This window comes from Furipterus horrens, unplaced genomic scaffold (assembly GCF_987537825.1).
Source record: "Furipterus horrens unplaced genomic scaffold, mFurHor1.1.pri manual_scaffold_6, whole genome shotgun sequence".
Classification (NCBI taxonomy): domain Eukaryota; kingdom Metazoa; phylum Chordata; class Mammalia; order Chiroptera; family Furipteridae; genus Furipterus; species Furipterus horrens.
In genome coordinates this window covers 67,477,176-67,499,835 of record NW_028327176.1, presented here as the reverse complement: position 1 = coordinate 67,499,835, position 22,660 = coordinate 67,477,176, and the positions used below count along the sequence as shown (strand labels likewise).

General features: G+C 40.5%; 1 protein-coding gene across 1 annotated transcript in view; it reads left to right on the top strand.

The window, feature by feature from the left end:
- The window catches only part of POLR1A (RNA polymerase I subunit A), a 77,473-nt gene that overhangs the window by 33,265 nt on the left and 21,548 nt on the right, over positions 1-22,660 (top strand). Inside the window, exons 14-20 of the mRNA XM_090281659.1 lie at positions 9,400-9,591; positions 14,906-15,055; positions 16,141-16,324; positions 18,739-18,821; positions 18,938-19,096; positions 20,643-20,741; positions 22,055-22,207. Coding sequence (XP_090137785.1) covers positions 9,400-9,591; positions 14,906-15,055; positions 16,141-16,324; positions 18,739-18,821; positions 18,938-19,096; positions 20,643-20,741; positions 22,055-22,207 — 1,020 coding nt within the window. The remainder of the gene's footprint in view (positions 1-9,399; positions 9,592-14,905; positions 15,056-16,140; positions 16,325-18,738; positions 18,822-18,937; positions 19,097-20,642; positions 20,742-22,054; positions 22,208-22,660) is intronic.

Below are 22,660 nucleotides of genomic sequence, written 5' to 3'. Positions count from 1 at the left end.
GATCTTTGAATTCTAATATGCATGAATTTTAAGAGACAACTTAGCTCCAAGGGCCCAAATGAGATTCCCTTCCAGGCCACGAAGGCATCTCCTCCTTGAATCCCTTCTGTCTCTGAGGTTGGTTCCCAGAGGCAGGCCTATGTGGTCATGGCTGTCCAGAGGAACACATGGGAAGGATGCAGCCTCCATCTCCCTGGTTTGGCCGGGTGACCCATTTCCATTACATGGCAGGGGCCTGAGTCAGCGTACTCATGGGAGGAGCAGAGTGAGGAAAGAGACAGTCCCCCTTTACTCCTCACCACTTACCCAAACTCCTGAGACCTTTTAAATTATAAGCCATTTGCATCACAGCGATTCACAAGATTACATCATTCACTTTGGTTGTGGTGGAGTATGCAAGAACTAGTAGTGATAACGATAATGCAGAATTGTGCCCACCATGTCCAAGCACTTTTTCAGTGCCAACACTGCAAAGCACTTTGGAGACTTCTCCTGCACCCTCCCCACAGCGGGTAGAGTAGGTGAGATTAATATCCACATTTACACATGAAAAAGTGGTGTACTTGCCCCAGGACACACAGCTGAGGAGCAGGAGGAACAGGGAACTCCCAGATCCTCTGGGGTTTTATTCTTTTTCCCCTCTGTGGATCCTGCCACCCTTCTGCAGAAGAGAGGAGACCTTGGCACTCAGGGGTCACTGCAGGCTGCTCAGAGATGTCCTGCATCGAAGTGCCCTTTCCTTCTGGGACTTCTCTTTCCCCAGCAGTCATCTGCCACCCTGGGAATCAGGCAGGTGGCTAGGGGCCTGGCATTCCAGCTTCTTTTTTCCACTAGACATAATAACACAGTAGTTTTATAGTGGACCCAAATGTTTCAGTTCAACTTTATTTCCCTTCTCAGCCCACCTTAGCCCGCTGCTGGTTAGAAAAGAGCCTAAAAGTAGGAAGGAGAAGTTAGAGCCCACTCAGGTTACTGGGAATTAGAAGAAATCATTTTACTAACCTTTACTAGTAATTTTACTAATAATTAGAAGAACTACTCAGAGTAATTTTATTACTTTGGAACTTGGCTTTTTGTCTTTTCCTGTAAATGGTCAAAGCTTAGTAGAGGTGGCAGTAAAAGCTCATCCATTGAGCACTCCCTGTTCATCAGGCCCTACTCGAAGCAATTTGCAAACACTCTCTTATTTAGTTCTCAGAACAGCCTTATGAGGCAGGTTCGATTGTCACATGAGGAAATGCAAGTGAGTAACTTGACAGCCAGCAGCGATGCCAAGACTTGAACTCCAGCCCACGTGTTCAGTCCCTTTGCTGGGCAAAGCTGGGGCTCAGCGAAGACACGTGGAAGGAAGAAGCTCCCAGGTTTGAGCTGGCTCTGGAACTCTAGGAGCAGTGTCACGGTCATAGTTCACAACAGGAACACCACTAGGAAGCAGCTGAAGGTTCAGGCTTGCTAGCAGAGCGACCTCTGGACATTAGCCTCATGGGAAGTCAGGGTGCTCCAAAATCTGACAAGTGAACATGGACATTCTGTACTTGATTTTGATTGACAAAGATGGTATAGGGGCTTTGTGCTTACTTGTGTGTTGCAAAGGGCATGCCTGTTTAAATCTACATGTGCCTCTTCACATGCTTGCCATGCCTATGAGTTTTAGGTCGGAAGACAGGCACAACATAGATAAATAAGCTTATATGAATAAATTAATTTTTTAAAATTTATTTTTCAATCACAGTTGACATACAATACTATATTAATTTCAGGTCTGCAACATAGTGATTAGACATTACATACCTTATGAAGTGCTCACCCCAATAACTTTAGTACCCATTTGACAGCACACCATACAGGGTTATTACATTATTGACTACATTCCCTGTGCTGTACTTTATGTCCCTTTATTTTTATAACTGGCAACTTAACTTTTACTTCTTAATCCCTTTCACCTTTTTTACCCATCCTCCCAAACCCCCTCCCATCTGGTGATCATCAATTTGTTCTCTGTATCTATGAGTTTGTTTTGTTTGTTCGTTTATTGTGATTTTTATATTCCACATATAAGCAAAAACATACAGTATTTGTTTTTCTCTGTCTAACTACCCTTTAGTTCCATCCATGTTATCACAAAAAGATTTCATCCTTTTTTATGGCCAAGTGATTCCATTGTATGCATGTATGTATTAAATTTTTTTATTGTATTTTTTCATTAACATTTAGTCCCCTTATATTCCCTCCCTCCCACAATCACCTCACTGTTGTCCATGCCCATGAGTCCTTTTTCCTTTTTGCTCAATCCCTCCACCCCCTACCCTCCCCCTGCCTCTTAGCTGTCTGCCTGCTCTATGAGTCTGTCTCTATTTTCCTTGTTAGTTCAGTTTGTTCATTAGAGTCCACATATGAGTGAAATCATAAGGTATTTGTCTTTCTCTGACTGGCTTATTTCACTCAGCATTCAGGTCCATCCATGCTGTTACAAAGGATAAAGTCTTCTTTTTTACGGCTGAGCAGTATCCCATTGTGTAAATGTCCCATAGTTTTATCTACTAATCTGCTAATGGACACTTGGGCTGCTTCCATATCTCGGCAACTGTAAATAATGCTACAGTGAACATAGGGTGCTTAATGTTCTTTTGAATTAGTGTTTTGGGTTCCTTCAGATACATTCCCAGAAGTGGTATCGCTGGGTCAAAAGGCAGATCCATTTTTAATATTTTGAGGTATCTCCACACTGTTTTCCACAGTGGCTGCACCAGTCTGCATTCCCACCAGCAGTGCACTAGGGTTCCCCTTTCTCCACATCCTCGCCAGCACTTGTTTATTGATTTATTGATGATAGCCATTCTGACAAGTATGAGATGGTATCTCATTATGGTTATAATTTGCACTTTTCTGATGACTGGTGATGTTGAGCATTTTTTCACGTGTCTATGCGACATCTGTATGTCCTCTTTGGAGAAGTGTCTATTCAAGTCCTTTACCCATTTTTTAATTGTTTGTTTCTTTCGTGTTTAGTTTTGTAAGTACTTTATAAATTTTGGACATTAACCCCTTATCAGATGTATCGGTGAATATGTTCTCCCATTCTGTGGGTTTTTTATTTTGTTGATGGGTTTTTTTGCTGTGCAAAAACTTTAGTTTGATATAGTCCCATTTGTTTTTATTTTTGTTTTTAGTTTTGTTTCCCTTGCCTGGGGAGATATATCCAATAAAATATTGCTGCTAGCAATGTCCAAGATTTTGCTGCTTATGTTTTCTTCTACGATTTTTATGGTTTTGTGTCTCATATTGAAGTCTTTGATCCATTTTGAATTTATTCTTGTGTGTGGTGTAGAAAGTTGTTGACTATAAATGTGTGGATTTATTTCTGGACTCTCCATTCTGTTCCATGGATCTATGTGTCTGTTTCTATGCCAGTACCATGCTGTTTTGATTACTATGGCCTTATAGTATAGTTTGATATTAGGTAGTGTGATTCCTCCAACTTTGTTCTTCTTTCTCAGGATTGCTGTTGCTATTTGGGGCTTTTTGTGGTTTCATATTAATTTTTTAATTATTCTAGCTCTGTGAAATACATCATTGGGATCTTGATAGGAGTTGTATTGAATCTGTAGATTTCTTTGGGTAGTATGGGCATTTTAATGATGTCTATTCTTTCTATCTCTGAACACGGTATGTGCTTCCACTTATTTGTATCTTTTTCAGTTTCTCTCTTCAGTGTCTTATAATTTTCTGAGTACAGATCTTCTACATCTTTGGTTAGGTTTATTCCTAGGTATTTTATTCCTTTTGAAGCAATAGTGAATGAGATTGTTTTCTTTATTTCCCTTTCTGTTAGTTTGTTATTGGCATATAAAAATGCACCTGATTTTGGATATTAATTTTGTATCCTGGTAGTTTACTGAATTCATGTATTAGTTCTAGTAGCTTTTTTGGTGAACTCTTTAGGGTTCTTCTATGTACAGTATCATGTCATCTGCAAATAAAGACAGTTTTACTTCTTCACTTCCAGTTTGGGTGCCTTGTATTTCTTCTTGTCTGATTGCTGTGGCTAGGACTTCCTTTACTATGTTGAATAAGAGAGGTGAAAGTGGACATCCTTATCTTATTCCTGATCTTAAGGGGAAAGCTTGTAGTTTTTGCCCACTGAGTATGATGCTGGCAGTGGGTTTGTCATATATGGCCTTTATTATGTTTAGGTATGCTCCTTCTAATCCCACTTTGCTGAGAGTTTTTGTCATAAATGGGTGCTGGATTTTATCAGATGCTTTTTCTGCATCTATTGATATGATCGTGTGGTTTTTATCTTTCATTTTGTTTATGTGGTGAATCACATTTATTGATTCATGGATGTTGTACCAACCTTGCATTCCCAGAATAAATCCTACTGGATCATGGTGTATGATCTTTTCACTGCATTGCTGTATTTGGTTTGCTGATATTTTGTTGAGGATTTTAACATTTATGTTCATCAGGGATATTGGCCTATATTTTCTTCCTTTGTAGTGTCTTTATCTGGTTTTGGAATTAGGATAATGCTGGCCTTGTAAACTGAGTTTGGAATCCATTGTATTTATGTACCACAGCTTTTTTTCTACTCATCCATTGGTAGGCACTTGGGTAGCCTCATAGCTTGGCTATCGTAAAGAATGCTGCAGTGAACATAGGGGTGCATATATCTCTTCAAATCAGTGTTTTGGGTTTCTTTGGCTATATACCCAGAAGGGGAATTTCTGAGTCATAAGGCAGTATTATTTTTCATTTATTGAGGAACCTCCAGATGTTTTCCACAGTGACGTCACCAGTTTTAATTCCTACCAACAGTGCACGAGGCTTCCCTTTTCTCCACATTCTCGCCAACACCGTTGTTTGTTGATTTATTGATGATAGCCATTATGACAGGTGTGAGTTGATATCTCTTTGTGGTTTTAATTTACATTGACCATCTGTACGTCCTCTTTGGAAAAGTGTCTATTCAAGTTTTCTGCCCATTTCTAATTGGTTTGGTTTTTTAGTATTGGATTGTATGAGTTCTTTGTCGATATTGGATATTAACCCCTTATGGGATATATCATTGGCTAATATTTTCTCCCATTCAGGGGGCTGTCCTTTCATTTTGTTGGTGGATTCCTTTGCTGTGCAAAAACTTTTTTAGTATGTAGTCACATTTGTTTATTTTTTCTTTTGTTTCCCTCACCTGAGGAGACATATCAGAAAAACATATTGCTAAGAAATCTCAGAGAGTTTACTACCTGTGTTTTCTTCTAGGAATTTCAAGGTTTCAAGCCTTACATTTAAGTATTTAATCCATTTTGAGTTTATTCTTATATGTGGTATAAGAAAGTGATGGTTTCATATTTTGCATGTGATCTGTCCAATTTTGCCAGCACCGTTTATTGAATATACTGTCTTAACCCCATTGTACATTCTTGCCTGCTTTATCATAGATTAGTTGACAATAAAGCTGTGGGTTCATTTCTGGGCTCCTTATTGTGTTCCATTGATCTATATGTCTGTTTTTATGCCAGTACCATGCTGTTTTGATTACTATACTATAGTATAGTTTGATATCTGTGAAAAGTGCCATTGGTATTTTGATAGGGATTGCATTGAATCTGTAGATTGCTTTGGGTAGCATGAACATTTTAACGATGTTAATTTTTGCTATCCATGAGCACAGTATATCCTTCCATTTATTTGTATTTTCTTCAACATTTTAATGATGTTAATTCTTCCTATCCGTGAGCATGGTATATGCTTCCCTTTATTTGTATTTTCTTCCACATTTTAACAATGGTAATTCTTTCTGTCCATTTTCTTCAGTTTCTTTTTTCAGTGTCTTATAATTTTCCAAGTACAGATCTTTTACATCTTTGGTTAAATTTATTTCTAGGGGTTTTTTTTTTTTTCATGCATTGTAAATGGTTTTTTTTGTTTTTTTTTTTTTAGTTTTTCTTTCTGATAGCTCATTATTGGTGTATAAAAATGCAACTGATTTCTGGATATTTTTGTCTCCTTCTTTACTGAATTCATTTATCATTTCTAGTAGTTTTTTTGGTCAAATCTTTAGGATTCTCTCTATATGGTTTTATGTCATCTGCACATAAGGACAGTTTTACTTTTTCCTTTTGAGTTTGGATGCTTTGTATTTCCTTTTCTTCTCTGATTGCTATCGCTAAGACTTCGAGTACTATGATGAATAAGAGTAGAAAGTGGACATCCCTGTCTTTTTCCTGATCTTAAGGAAAACACTTTATCTTTTTCCTGTTGAGTGTGATGTGAGGTGTGGGTTTGTCATATATGGCCTTATTATGTTGTAAAATCACTACAGTTTTTACTCACCCTCTCCATGTTTATGTTTTTGTCATTATTTTTTACTACTTGTGTGTATGTGTATCCCTTAATTTATTGTTGTAATTACACATGATCTTCCTTCCTTAGTCTTTTAATCTTTGTAATAATTTTATAATTGGTTGAATAAAATAATTTCTTAACAAGTAAAAAGTGAAAAACTTCTAGGGAATGATCTGAGGTTCACTTCATTTTTAGTCAATATTTTTTGTCTTAGGTAAAGAGCTTTTGAATCTTTTTTTTTTTTTTAAGATTTTATGTATTTATTTTTAGAGAGGCGGGGGAAAGGAAGGAGAAAGAGAGGGAGAAAAACATTGATGTGAGAGAGAAACGTTGAACGGTTACCTCTCATACATGCCCTGACTAGGAATTGAACCTGCAACCCAGGCATGTGCCCTGACTGGGAATCAAACCAGCAACCTTTCGCTTTGTGGGGTGATTGATGCCCAACCAACTGAGCCACATCGGTCAGGACAGAGGTTTTGACTCTTGATACATTTCATTTAGTCCTTAGTGTAAATGCCAAGAGTTGGAATCCTTAGTTTTACTAATGGTTATAAAAATGCAACATGTCTTAAAGTATTTTGGTGGCAACATCCTAAAAGGAGAAGAGGAACTGGTTTTGTTAAACTAGGAAAGCCATGTTTTTGTATTTTGGGGTATGTTTTTCTTTGTTTTCACTTCTTTTTGTTTATTTTTCCATTTCTTTTACATTTCTAGGTACTCTTCCTTAACTAACTATGGTACACAAAGTATTTTTTGTTGTTTATTTGTATTCAATAGAGTTGTGTACTGTCTTCTTAACATAGATGATTGAAACTTTATTTCTTTTCCAGAAAACAGTTAAACTTTTTATTAATATTTTTCTTTTCTTTTGTATTTTGTGTTTATTTTTGGCCAGTGCTTTGTGGAAATTATTTTTAACAAGCCTTGAGAATAGTTCTCTGACTTATACTTAGATAGAAGATTCAAGTCATAGAAGATCCTAATTCTCTAAGCATCCTGACCAAAGACAATTGTAATGTCAATTTGCTGGGATATTAAGTGGAATAGGATAGCTAACAATTATCTGGGTTTTTGATTTAGAGATGGTCTTTTTGATTCTAAACAGGATTTAGGAAATTCAGAATCATAAGTTGACCCTTAGTAAATTGCTTTAATCAGCATTCCTTCCTAGAATTCATAGTTATTGCATTGAAAGCAATTTAGCGGTTGAGGCAATTTTCTAGTCATATAGAAATCTGGATGGAGAAAGGAGAAGCATGGAATAGGTCACATAACTTGTAATTATGTTCTTTAAAGGAAGAAAACAAATGGAAAAATCTATAGCTGCTTCCAAAGATTGTGGGATGAGTCAAATGCTTAATGCTGGTTTGGGTTTCCCCTAAGGAAAATAAGACCATGTCTTTGGAACAACATGCAGAGTTTAATTTTTATTCAAGTCGGTAACGCAAAGTCTTTGTAAGAAGGGCTGTGTGCTCCTTCTAATCTTGCCTTATTACATGTACAGCATCTATTAAGCCCATTTGTAATAATTAGCTTAGAGTTTACATAGAGCTGTTGTCACAGTATAGTTACTCTATTTGACAAGTATTCTTTTTAGCTCTTGAATTAGTACATGTGGTTTAATGCTTGGTGCTTCTCCAAGGCTGCTTTTGTTGAGTTCCTTTAGCCTTAGTTATGAAACATGGCAATAATATTGGGTAGTATTTTTTTTAATCCTCACCCAAGGATATATTTATTGATTTTAGAGAGAGAGGAAGGGGGTAGAGACAGAGAGAAAAACATCAGTGTTAAAGAGGAACATTGATTGGTTACCTGCTGCATGCACCCAGACTGGGGATTGAACCCACAACCCTAGATAGAATAGAGTGACACTCTAACCAAATGAGCAACCCAGCCAGGGCAATATTGGGTAGTATTTAACAAATCATCAAATGATAAGAATCTTTAAATCCAAAGCCCAGATTTTTCTCAGGTTTCCATAAATGTTGAAGTTTGCAAAAACTTCTTCTGAAAGAATGTCAGTGAGCATAGCTATTTTTACTTCAGTGTGCCTGGTGTTGGCCATGAACACAGACCTGCAGATTAAAGCTCAGGAGACTGAGGATCAGAAAACTGTGGCAAGTGTGAAATGAGATGAACATAGCCACCAGAAATGGGGCTTTTATAAAGGCCCTTGTTTGGACATCTGGTGGATAACCCTTTTTAAAGGCCCACAAAGAACATGTGCTACATTGTGTAAAGACGTTCTTTCCTTCCTTCTACAGTCATGTATGTCAAGGTCCTCTCATGACTCTTTTGACCCTTTCATGACCCTCTCATTATCCTCTTGTAACCCTCTTGAGGATCGTTTGCCTGAACCCCTGTTGTCCTGCATCAGCTGACTCCAAGTCACTCCTCAGACCATTCCCAACCATCCCTCTACCTCACATCTATATTACCATCCATGTCATTTAAAACTTTTTGTGTAAATGTATCTAATCATTTGTTTATTGTCTAGCTCTTCCTTGTCATAAAGGATTGTGTCTTTTTGTTCCACTGAAGTAGACTGAAGTAGACTGAAGGTCTAACCATGTGCTTAGACACACAGTAGGCTCTCAATAACTATCTGTTGAATGGATGACCAATTTATAGAAGAACCAGGTCAGAAATGTGTGAAAAAATACTAAAGCGTAAAACCAAAATATAAAAACAAGAACAGAGCTAACAGCAGCCAGGCTAAATATAGGCATAAATGCCAAAAATATGCTGGAGTAACTAGAACCAGATGGGATTATGGAGGAAAGGCTTGTAGAAATGGTTGAATTTGAAGCAGTTTTGATATAGAACTGTGAGCAAATGGCAAAGGTGGAAGCCACTCAGGAAGCCCTGGTCATGCGCTTTGGGAGGTAGTCTATTCTCAAAATGAGAGGCCTGGGCCCTGCCAAGGCTCTGGGGAAGGCGAGGTGGCACTGCGGCAGGGCTGTTGCTGGGAGGTGGCCTCCAAGCAGATGATTAGGAATTAGATGTGACTTAAAATTTATCTTTGTTCTTTTCTGTCGTGGTTTGTAGGATGGCCAGCCATTGGCAGGATTGATCCAAGATCACATGGTTTCAGGTGCAAACATGACCATTCGAGGTTGCTTTTTCACCCGGGAGCAGTATATAGAACTGGTGTACCGAGGACTCACAGACAAAGTGGGACACGTGAAGCTCTTTCCTCCTGCCATCCTGAAGCCTTTTCCCCTGTGGACAGGAAAGCAGGTAATAGGGAGAAAACAGCCAGAGTACATATCAGAAGGAAACTGGCCACTCATATAAAGTTTCATTCCTGGGAGAGCCAGCACCAGAGACAGAGAAATAACAAACCAAATAATGTGACTTGCTCTTTAATGGGCTCATGGGTCTGAGTGGTTTCACGGGCGTATCTACTAAGAGGAGGTTGCATGGTTTCTGCCCTTTGCTTCTAACTTGATGTCCTCATAATCCAGATACAGTGGTTATGGGCAGTGTTGTTTGTGGTTGTATTAATATTTGTTGAGAGGGGTCAAGTGCTTTGCTGAGTGCTTTATTTTTTAAAAATATTTTGTTGTTTATGCTATTATAGTTGTCCCAGTTTTTCCCCCTTCCCCCGCCTTCACCTAGCCTCTCCCACTCCCTCAGAGAATCCGCACACCATTGTCCACGTCCACGGGTCATATATACATGTTCTTTGGCTAATCCTTTCTCCTTCTTACAACCAGCCCCTACCTCCCCCTACCCCTCTTACAGTCTGTCGCATGTTTCTATGTCTCTGATTCTATTTAGCTCATTAGTTTATTTTGTTCACTAGATTCCATATATAAGTGCTATCATATGGTATTTGTTTTCCACTGACTGGCCTATTTCATTTAGCATAGTAGTTTCCAAGTCCATCTGTGCTGTCTCAAAAGGTAAAGAGTTCCTTCTTTTTTTACTGCTGCATAGTATTCCATTGTGTAAATGTACTGCAACTTTTTTATCCACTCATACTGATGGCATTTGGGCTGTTTCCAGATTTTGACTATTGTAAATAATGCTTACGTGAACATAGAGGTGCATATATTCTTTTGAATTGGTATTTCAGGATTCTTAGGATATATTCCCAGAAGTGGAATTGCTGGATCAAAAGACAGTTCCATTTTTAATTTTTTTGAGGAAATTCCATACTGTTTTCCACAGTGGCTGCACGAGTCTGTGTTCCCACCAACAGTGCACTAGGGTTCCCTTTTCTCCACATCCTCACCAGCACTTCTTGTTTGTTGATTTATTGATGGTAGCCTTTCTGACAGGTGTGAGGTAATAATCTTGTTGTGGTTTTAATTTGCATCTCTCTGATGATTAGTAAACTTTAACATTTTTTTTTTATTATGTCTATGAGCCCATCTGTATGTCCTCCTTGGGGAAGTATCTGTTCAGGTCTTTGGCCCATTTTTTAATTGGGTTGTTTGTCTCCCTGGTGTTGAATCATGTAAGTTCTTTATATATTTTGCAAATTCGGTCTTTTCTGATGTATCATTGGCAAATGTGTTCTCCCATATAGGGAGTTCTCTTTTCATTTTGATGATTTTTTTTAGCGCTGAAGAAGCTTTTTAATTTGATGTAGTCCCATTTGTTTCTTTTTCCCTTATTTCCCTTGCCCTAGGAGATTTATCAGCAAAAATATTGCTACGTGAGATGCATGAAATTTTACTGCCTATGTCTCCTCTAGGATTTTTATGATATTGTGACTCATATTTAAGTCTTTTATCCATTTTGAGTTTATTCTGGTATATGGTGTAAGTTGGTGGTCTAGTTTCATTATTTTGCATGTCCCTGTCCAATTTCCAAACACCATTTATCGAAGAGACTGTATATACTCCACTGTATGCTCTTGCCTCCTTTGTCAAATATTAATTGACCATAAAGGTATGGGCTGGCTGATTTCTGGGCTCTTCTGTTCCATTGACCTTTATGTCTGTTATTAATGCCAGTGGCAGGCTGTTTTGATTACAGTGACCTTCTAGGAGAGTTTGATATCAATCAGGTATTGTGATCCCTCCTACTTTGTTCTCTTTCTTAAGATGGCTGAGGCTGTCTGGGGTCTTTTTTGGTTCCATATAAATTTTTGGAATACTTGTTCTAGATCTGTGAAATCTGCCATTGGTATTTTAATAAGAATTGTGTTGAATCTATAGATTGCTTTGGTTAGTATGGACATTTTAATGATGTTATTTCTTCCAGTCTATGAACATGGTTTATGCTTCCACTTATTTGTATCTTCCTCAATTTCTTTTTTCAGTGTCCTAGAGTTTTCCAAGTACAGGTCTTTTATTATTATTATTATTATTATTACTATTATTATTATTATTACTGAGTGCTTTAGATATGTTATCTTATTTAATCCTCACAATCAATGTGCAGTGCAGTGTGGATATTGAGGGTAAAAGAAGTTAAATTACAGTATATGCCCAAATCTATAGGAGACAGCTGGGACTCAAACCCAGGATTTTCTAATTCCCAAAACATCACACTATACTTCCCTTTAAAGTAATAAAATAGTAGTATTTGTAGTGACCAAATAATTAAATGCAGTAAAATATGTACTTCTGCTGTTGGCTGGATCTCCAGGTTCATTCGTAGGCCTAACTACTAATCAGCTCTGTGATCTTGGCTCTGTGGACCTCGTATCCTCATTTTTTAAATAGAGTGTTTCAGGTTGATGATCTCTAAAGCATGACTCTGCTCTTCATTTCTTCTAAGTCTGTGGACCTGGGACTTGACTGGCTTTTAGTTGTTAAACCAACCTTACATTCCTGGAATAATCTTTACCTGGTCATGAGGTATTACTCTGTCATTGAATTTAACAAATATATTGTTTAGAATTTTTCTGTATTTGTGTTCATACGGGATATTGATCTGTAGCTTTCTTTTCTTGTAGTATTTTTGCCTGGTTTTGGTATCAGGCTGGCTTTATAGAATGAGTTAGAAAGTAGTTCCTCTTCAATTTTCTGTAAGAGTTTGTGTAGTACTGATATATTTTTCTTAAATGTCTGGACCTGGAATTTTCTTTATAGGAAGGTTTTTAAAGTAAAATTTTTATTTCTCTTAATACATATAGGGTTGTTCAGGTTATCTATTTCTTAAATAAGCTTTAGTACTTTGTTTTCTCAAGGAAATTGTCCATTTCATCTTAGTTGTTGAATTTAGAGGCATAAAGTTATTCATAATATTCCTGTGCCATCCTTTTCTGTCTGTACAATCTGTAGGTGGGTCACCTTTCTCAGTCCTGATATTGGTAATTTATTGCTTTCAATAAACCAGCTTTCATAGACTCTTCCTACTGTTTTTTGTTTCATTGATTTCACTTGGATCTTTATTATTTCATTTCTTCTGTTTTCATTGGACTTTATTTGCTTTTCTTTCTCTAGTTAAGGTTGAAGCTGATGTCGTTGATTTGAGAGTTTTTTCCTTCTTTTATACAAGCATTTTATGCATAAGTTTCCCCTCTAAGTTCTGTTAAATAATATCCCACAAATTATGATATATTATATTTTCATTGACTTTACAATATTTTCTAATTTTCCTTTTGATTTTTTTTTTTAAACACAGGAGTTATTTTAAAAGCCCGTTATTTTGTTTCCAGAATTTAGGGATTTTCCTAATATCTTTGTTACTGATTTCCACTGTAATTTTATTGTGGCCGAAGAACATACCTTGGATGACCTGAACCCTTTTAAATTTATTGAGATTTCTTTTGTGGCTTTGGTTTTATGGTCTATCTTGGTAAATATTCTGTGTGTCCTTGAAAATAGTGTATAATCTGTTGGTGTTGGATGGACTGCTCTATAAATATCAGATAGATTCAGTTAATAGGTAGTTCACGTCTGCTATATCCTTGCTGATCACTGTTCTTCATTACCTAATGCCCATTGTCTTGAAAATCATTGTTTTATATTGTTGTCTGCTTTTGTTGTTGTTTCTGGTGGGAAGGTAAATTGTTGCTCCATCCTGTGCAAAAATGAAAGTTGGCTTAACAGAATATACAGGGAATTTTGTAGTTTAAGAATAAAATCTATAATATGGATAGTTTAGTTTAAGGAGTTGGTTAGCTTTTTCTGTAAAAGCCTGATAGTAAATAGTTTAGGCTTTGGTGGCCATACAATCTGTGTTAAAACTACTCAGCTCTGCCATTATCACATGAAAACAGCCGTAGACAACACACAAATGAGTGAGCATAGCCCTTACCCTGTTTAACTTTAAAGGCGGTGGGCCAGATTTTGTCCTACAGGCTGTAGTCTTCCTACACCTGATTTAGTTAATTGCCTCTATGTATTTGTTCACTTTATTATTCCTATTTATATTATTTTTATTCCTATTTATATATCTTTATAAGTCATCTCAAGTTACCTTGGAAGTGAATGGATTTATAAGTCTTAAGTAATTTAGTGTCCAGAATTTGTTAGAATGTTATTTAAATGTAATCAGTGTGTTCAAAATAAAAGCATATAGTAGTCAAAGAATTTATATGGGTGGGCAAAAGTAGGTTAATAGTAATAATAAATAATAAATAAATAGCAATAAATAGATAATAAGTAATAATAAATAAATAATAAGTAATTAGTAAGTAATAATACAAGAATCAACTCTGTTTTGCATACTCACAACTATAAACCTACTTTTGCCCACCCTTGTTACCTAGTGCCATAAATATGTTCATTCCCTTTGATCTGGGAAACCAGCCTAAGGAAACAATCTGAAATGTAGAAAAAGCAGTCAGTTACACCATGGTTTGTAGTGGTGGAAAATCAGAAAAACCTAGATGCTAAAGATTAGAGCTAAATGAATTGTGGGACATTCATTTGTTAAGCTATTATATAGTTGTTAAAAATAGTGGTTTTAAAATATGTAGCAGTCTGGAAAATTCTTTGACATGTGTTGAAAGAAGAAATAAGCTACCAAATCCAATGTGCAGTCACAATTGCAACCATGTTTAAAACATATAGAAGTTTGGCATGAAAAAAGATCAAAATTATAGAATAATTTGGTTTGTGTTAGGATTTTTCTTCGTTTTATAGTGTTTCTGGGCTATGATTATTACTTTACAATTGAATAAAATGAGAACATAATCCTGGGCTTTACTACTGTAATGGTTGAGAATTTTCAGTGTTTCTTGAGAGGTCGGTATGTTACAGAGTGAAAGGGGGTTCTTTCATGGGGCGCCTTGGTGTAAAACCCAACAACTAGTGTCGAGGAAAACAGGTCTTTATTTACAGTATTCCAACCTGGGGAGGGCAGGGCAGTGAGCACTTCAGCTCAGAGCCCTGTTCTCCTACGGGACTCAGCAAGCACTTCCCTTGCTCCCCAAAAGGCTAGAAGCCAAAAACATGCTCAGAAGTTCCCCATCCCTTATCTGTCAGCTGTCTCCTTCAGGATCTGGGGTACGATGTCATCAGCCTCCCTATAACAGTCCAGGAAAACATGTGCAGTGTTGCCCTGGAAAGGAGTTACCTGGCTTTTCGGGATGAACAGGGAACTTCTCGTCTTTTCTTCCTGCCATCAACTTGTCTTTTCTTTCCAGGTAGTGTCCACGCTGCTCATAAATATTATCCCAGAGGAGCACATCCCACTGAATTTATCAGGGAAGGCAAAGATCAGTGGGAAAGCCTGGGTGAAGGAGTCTCCTCGGCCTGTTCCCAGCTTTAACCCCGACTCCATGTGTGAGTCCCAGGTATGGCTGCCCAGCCGTTTCAATTAGAGACTGTAAGTCCTGGGTTTAGACAAATTGATTTAAAACAGAGCCAGAGACATGAAGGCACACAGACAGAAACAGATGTTATAGCTCTTAAGAGAAAGAGTTGTGCCCAATTTGGTGTTAACTTTTGGTTGTAGAAAGGTTCACAGCTGATTGCTAGCATTTGGCCCTCAGTATAAAACTGACAACTAGCTTGGGAAGGTTTCTACAGCAGTAGGTCTCTGGATTTGCCTCTGCAAAGCCTGGAAATGCAGAGCCTTTGTTTTCCCTTGAGAACCCTGTGTGGCTAAAGACCATGGAACTGCTGTGAGGTTTCACTCCTCCCCGCTTTGCACCTTAGGAACCAGGCCTCAGGGATGCAGCCTAGGGCAGTCAAAGCTGGCACTGTGCTGATGCAAGAGAGCAAGACTGTGGTCCCACACTAACAATTTCCAGGGTCTCTGCATGTTCTTGGTGGGGGGAGTATCCCAAAGTCCCCCGCTCACAGTGCCTTTTCACTAGGTCTGACAGACATTCCATTAGAACTGAAGCTGCCACTTCTCTTTCTCTTTATAGATTACATGCTGAATGCATGCTGCTTTTTGCTACCAGAGGGCCTTCTTTTAATTAGTTCCTAATTCATTAACCCTACTCTGTGGCCTTAAAAGGATGTTGGAAAGGTTATGTTGTTCTTATTCCCAGGGTACAGGAAAGGGAGTGTGCCTAGGCCTAGGTCATGGTTATGAAGGTTAGACTAATAAATGTTCTCATTTCTAGTCAAAAAGTCTTTGTCAAGGGTACCGGACCTCAATTCAGTACAGGAGGGTGGGAATTGGAGGACATGTGAACACACTAAAATGTCTGTGTGTGGTGTAGTCCCTGAAAACGTTTTTTAATGGTCTATATGTGTATACTTCCTTTATTAAAAAAAAAATGCATACCTCTTTTCATCAAGGACTTGAGGCTGGTTACAGTGGAGGGAGAGATGCAATAAGGTTAATAAAACATGGAGTTAAGGGGAGGGGTGGCTCACCCGGGAGGCGTCACCTCCAGCCCAGCATCAGTGGCCATCCCCTCTGTAGGTGATCATCAGGGAAGGGGAGCTGCTCTGCGGGGTGCTGGACAAAGCGCACTATGGGAGCTCCGCCTACGGCCTGGTCCATTGCTGCTATGAGATCTATGGAGGGGAGACCAGTGGCAAGGTCCTCACCTGCCTGGCCCGCCTCTTCACTGCCTACCTACAACTCTACAGAGGCTTCACCTTGGGTGAGTGCTGGGCCAGTGGCTCCGAGGGCCGCTCTCCTGGCCACAACGGCAGCCAGGATATCTCCCGGCTGTACTAGCAACCGTCAGGGGAGCGGCCAGGCTACTTCTACAAGGACATGCTCACTTGACAGCCTTGCATCTTGTCAATGCTTTCCACCCCTACCCCATAGCCAGTGTTTCTTCACCATCTACAGTACAGAGTGAACCCCTCTGTCCCCATTTCCATTCTGTCTTTTTCTTGACCCTATCCCTGACAGTTTTCTGTCCCTGAATCTGATTTTTCACACTCACCTCCATTCTTACAGAATTCCCCGGGCACTCTGTGCTCCTCAAAGGGTCTTCTTTGTTGTCAGACGTGCCAGAGCCTCCCCATACAGTGGAGGCCTTAGTGCTGTTGAAAATTCCATGTTGGGGGAGGCCTGTCGGGGTGATCCTAAGATGGGAAGAGGAACTACCTTGTTTCCTCCCTGGAAATGAGCACAGTGTTTTAGGAAGTTGGCTTTGAGAAAGAAAACAAGGGATCTGCTCCTTCTGTGCACTGGGTAGAGTTGAGATCAGAAGATCTGCCCAAGGGCTCAGTCCCTCACTAAGCTTATTCAGCCCCTAGCTAAGATCTCTGTATCTCTTGAGTGTACAGAGCGGCCCTTTCTTCAGTCATCCTGTGAGGAGTAAATGACATGCTGCATGCACATTGAGTGTGGAGCTACTGTGAGTGTGGGAATTATCTAGAAGATGATACCAATAGTAGTGAAAGTAAGACTGCTTTGTGGATTTGCTGATGTATAAACAAGGTGTGAATCTCACAGTGGGCCCGAGGACCTGCCACAGCTAGAATGTGTTCACTGGCCGGCAGTGGGGCCTCGTTAATTATATAATATATATTAATTGTGGAAAAGTGTAAATAAATACAGACATGAAAATAATTTAAAGTCACCCAGCATTCATTTGCCAGAGATAACCACCAATATCAATTTGGTGTGCATCTTTCTAGACTTTCCAAGTGCAAGCACATTCAGAAAAAATGAGATTCTGCACTACATGTTGTTTTGTAACCCCCCCACCCCCATTTCCAGATGTATTTGTAAATGTCCTTTTGGGTGAACTAATAGAAATCTACATCCTCAGGTCTGAGGCTGCAGATTATTCCAGTTGTGTAGCTATACTGTAGTTTATTTAACCAGTTCCTGTTATTTGACATTTAGGTTGTTTCCTGGTTTTCACTTTATTGCTGGGATAAGCACTCCTGAACAAATATCTGTAAAAAACAAAAAGTAGAGGAAGACCTCCTACTCAGACCATGATGAGTCCCAAACCTCACAAATTAGCCATGCACACAGCTCTGCTTAGCATGTGCTACAAAGAGAAATTAGCCCAAGTGCAGAGAGCATCCTGATGCTGCTGGGCTGAGAGGAAGCGGGGTCAAGCTGGACCCTGAGCTCTGAGGGAAGGTCAGGCTGGAAATGTTGCCCTTATTCTGGCCCTCATAGCCAGAAGGTTCAGTTAAGGGACAAGGTGGCCTGGAGCTGACCCTGGTGAAAGGACCCACTCTCGTGGTTATGGCTTCCTCACAGAGGGGATATTTCTTTCCCCTCCCACTCACACCTGTTCTTTAGAGCCCCTCAAGCTTCCAGGATGTTGCACTGGGAATTCCAGATACTTTAGTCTGGCTTTTGAATAGTGTAGACATTGATTTCCTGCCCACCCAGATCTTGGCTGAGGGGCTTTGACTCCAGTAACACTCACAGATACAGACAGAAAATAGTTGACTGAAAAATGAAGTAGAAAGACATCCGGCTCAAGGTGAGGAATTCCTCCACACGGTGGAGCCAGAAAGACAGGCTTGACCAAATGGCCCCGGCTGCCATCCTGGGGAGAAGCCTGCACTGGTGGTCCCTGTCACCCAGGCTGGAGTGTGCCTGTGTGTGTGCCTGCTCACCCGTCCTCGCAGCCGTGTGGGTGGTCCCTGTAACAACTGACGTCCGGGACTCAAAACCAGCATGTTTTCTCTCCCCCTCTCTCATGTCCCTAAACTCAGCTTTTCATCCCAGACCTCTTCTTCACCTCCAGCCCAGTCATGCAGCACGTAATTTATTGAGTGGAGGCAGGAGAGCTGGTGCCTAAGAGCACAAGTGTGGGCTCGGGCTGGGGTGTACTTTTCACCTCTGTAACCTTGGGTAAGTAGCTCAAGCTCAAGTCTTAGTTTTGTCATTTATAAAATGGAGATTATAATGCTCGGCTTTCCACTTGCTTAAGAGATGGGACGCACTGAAGAGATGGTAGCAGTCTCTAAGGATGTTAATATCATCATTATTATTCAGTATGTGACACTGCTCTGTGCCCTGACCTCACTGAGTTTATATCCTGGTGAGAAGTCAGGCCCCATCCCATCTGAGCTTGTCTGTTTCACTTCACAGACGTGGAAGACATCTTGGTTAAGCCAAAGGCAGACATCAGGAGACACAGGATCATTGAGGAGTCCAGCCACTGCGGACCCCGGGTGAGGAGGGCCTGGGAGGCCATGGCCTGCCGTGGCAGGTCAGCTGTCCTGCGGAATGACACCCACACCTTCCTCACTTGACTGCTGCCTCCAACCTGTTCCTTTTCTCATTCCAGGCTGTCAGGGCTGCGTTAAACCTGCCAGAAACCGCATCATGGGATGAGGTCCGAGGGAAATGGCAGGATGCCCATCTGGGACAAGACCAGAGGGATTTTAACATGATCGATCTGAAGTTCAAGGAGGAAGTGAACCATTACAGTAATGAGATTAACAAGGTTAATCTTATCACCATCATTTTGAATGCTGGTTTTTTAAAAAATTACATTTTGATGATCACTCAGGTCCCTTTAGAGCAGTTTGGCTGTTTAGCAGCTGACTTGGTGAGATATGAGGTGGGTTGTACAAAAAAGCATCGCTTTGAAGAGCCAAGGACCTTGTTCCCCCACCCAGTTAGGGTCTGGAAAGGTCTTTGCTTAATGCTGAGCGGAATGCTGTGCACTTTTTTTTTTTAATGTTTGTATTTTGGGCTGACTACATTAAAGGGGACTAAAGAAAGAATGTCTTTCCTATGGTGCCACAGCTGGGTGGAGGAGCGGACAGGGAGGCCAAAAACACCATTGCTGCTTGTATAGCGGGGCTGGGGGAAGGCCTGAGTTTAAATCCTAGCTCTGCCATATGCTTGCTTTGTGACCTCAGGCACATGAAATAACCAGTCTGTGCCTTGTTTCTACACCTGGAGTTAGGGATGTTAGGAGCACGTCCCTCATTGGGTTGCTGAAAGGGTTAAGCTCCTAACCTATACATAATGCTCTTAAATGGCAGGAGCGCTGTGGAAGTCCTCCCAAGCCCGTCTGCTTTTCACTAAGTTCATTCCTGTGCAATTAAGAAAGGAGAGGAACTCCCCACACGAGCCAAGACCACAGCCTATTTCTCTCTGTCTTCTAGTCCCAGAGCAGAGCTTCCAGTCCTGTGGCTTAGAGCGGCCAGCCGGACATTTACCCTGCCTCCTGGGCCTCGGGGCCCAGCTTGAGGAGGAAAGGAAGAGGCAAGGCCAACACTCAATAGAAGTCAGTGTTTGGCTTTCAGCAGCCCTTAGGCTGCCAAGAACACAGACCTCTCATTTGTACAAGTTCCTCCTTGAGAGGTTTTGTGCAGAAGAGTCTTCCCTGCACCTACTCAAGAACAAGGAGACTTGGTGCAGGCTTGCCTGGGAATGCTGGGGTGGGGGCATTGTCCCAGGGGCATGTCAGAATTACTGCTTGTCTCTCCAGCTCACCTCTTCCCATCACTCTGAGTCTTTGCTTAAATGTACTCAGAGCCCCCTCCCAGCATCTCCCTTGGGGTACTGCTTGCTTACACTAGCCCTGGGGACAAGGTTGGGGCTCCCACACTTTGGGGCAGCATATTGGTAAATTTGAATATGATAGGGATATTGGTCATCACTGCCAGGCCAAGGTCGTGCTCTGCTGGGGGAATTCACAAGGGTGTTGCCTCAGATTTTATTTTTAACCAGCTTCTTTTTAGAATCACAAACTGCATATGCTGGCCCTTGTGCTTTTCCTTTTTTGCTGCTGTTTGCCTATGACGGTAACCTCGGGCTTCTTGACAGGTGATATCAGAGCAGCACATGGGGCCAGTGTTAGACTTCGAGGGGTTCTAGCAAGAGGGTTAATGCCAAGTGAGATTTCTTACCTCAAGTGTGGTTTGACATTACTTCTGAATAAATAATGAGAGTTTGTTGTTTCACATTCTGGGTTTACCTTCTGAATCTGGGGTCTCAAAAGGGGGTGAACCCACTAACCAGTGTGTTTTAATCTGCAGGCATGCATGCCTTTTGGCCTGCACAGACAGTTCCCAGAGAACAACTTGCAGATGATGGTGCAGTCGGGAGCCAAAGGGTCAACGGTGAACACCATGCAGGTGCGAGCAAAGGCGGGCCGACCACTTTGCCAGAGGGTGGGCTGATTGCAAGAGGTAGTTTTCAGATTTGTTTCTGATTTTAAAAGGATTTGTGTTTTATATAAAATGCGGCAAATACTGAAAAATACAGAAATATGTACCACTGTTAACAACAATGTTATAAATAAATACAGATGCAAGTATCCAAGTATTCTATATGATACAGATAGATACTGTAAATTTATACACTATATTACTGTATTACATATATTTACATTATATATAAACACAATGTGTATAATTTAGCTGAGACCATACACTTTTGTATGACTTGCTGTTTTCCATTTAGTATTTTAAGTGTTGTCTTAGAGGTTTCTAACCCTTAATTTAAGACATATTATCTCCTCAGATTACCTCGGTGCTATGGCAGCATTTTCACAAATCTTAGCAACTTTTTAAAAAATCTTTTTTTCCCATTTTAAAAAGTTTGTTGAAAAATACAGTACAAGAAGCAAGACCAAACACATTCTAAACACTGTAGCCACTTCTCTTACTACAGAAGGCCAAAACAAGCAGACCTACTTATTGCCTATTTAATCTAAGGATCTTTCCCATTTGATTCTGCTGCCATAGTTCCAATTTTGTCAAGAAATATAAACAATTACTTGATATGTTTCATAGTTTTTAAAAATTTTACAAAGCTCCTCCATTTTGTCACCAAAATAATGCATTTGAGAGAGATTTGTAAGACAGCCAGCCTGGGACTGAGATCCTGGACAGATATTTCTGACGTTGGCGACCTTGAGAGGGTCTTAGCGGCTGCCTCATTGTTTGGTGACTCAGAGCAAAAGGGATGTGCTTGGAAATCTGAAGGCCATCAGGAAGCCCCTTAACGAAATTGAAATCCAGACACACTGTTCTCTCCACACTCCCCGCCCCGCCCCGCGCCCCCCCACCCCCCACTCCCCACCCCCCACCCCCCATTAAAAAAATAATTGGGCAGTATCATTCTCTTTTGGTCTTAGAATTTAAGGATCACAATAAATTACTTTTTCCTGCAGGCCTCAGTTTCCCCCTTAGGACCAGCATGTGATGATTCTGAAGCATGGCTTCTTTTAGAGCCCATTTACAACTGACACCAAATGTGAACAATCTGTCAGTCAACCAAAGAAAAACAAAATTATTTTCTTGAAACACAAGGTTCCCTGGTTTATTCACAAATCTAGGTTGGCCTTTAAGAACTCAGTTTCCATATGGCTCTTTTTGAAGAGCAAGCCCTCCCTCTCCTGCTGGGACAAAGTGTTGTGTTGACCTAGAGTTTCCTTCCCCCACAGATCTCATGTCTGCTGGGCCAGATTGAATTGGAAGGCCGGAGACCCCCACTGATGGCATCTGGCAAGTCACTTCCCTGCTTTGAGCCTTATGAGTTCACCCCCAGGGCTGGTGGCTTCGTCACTGGCAGGTTCCTCACCGGCATCAAGCCTCCTGTATGTATTTTGGTTTTCCTTTTGGCTCTTCTCCTCATTTCCAGGCTCAGTGGTAGGAGGCCATTGACTTTCCCCAACAACTTTGAGCAAGGACGATCCAGTAATAAATACCTAGCCATTTGCTGCTTACCCACTAGCCCCTGTGGCCCATGAGGACCATAAGGATGCAACCATGTCATATCCACCATTGTGCCCCCAGAGCCTAGCACAGTGCCTGACAAATGGAAAGTGTTTGCTGACAAATGGAAAGATGAGTAAGATGATTCTCAGTTCCACCTTTTCCTGCTGTGCTCCCTCGCTTAACCAGTTCTTACCTGCATTTGAAGGCAATGGGGAAAGGGGAGACCCCCTCAGTAGGGTGCTCTCAATTGCCAAAGGGATCATCACAGAGGTTTATTTTACAAAGCCCCCAGCAGAACTACCTATGCCTCCTCCTTCACAGTGGGAAAACTA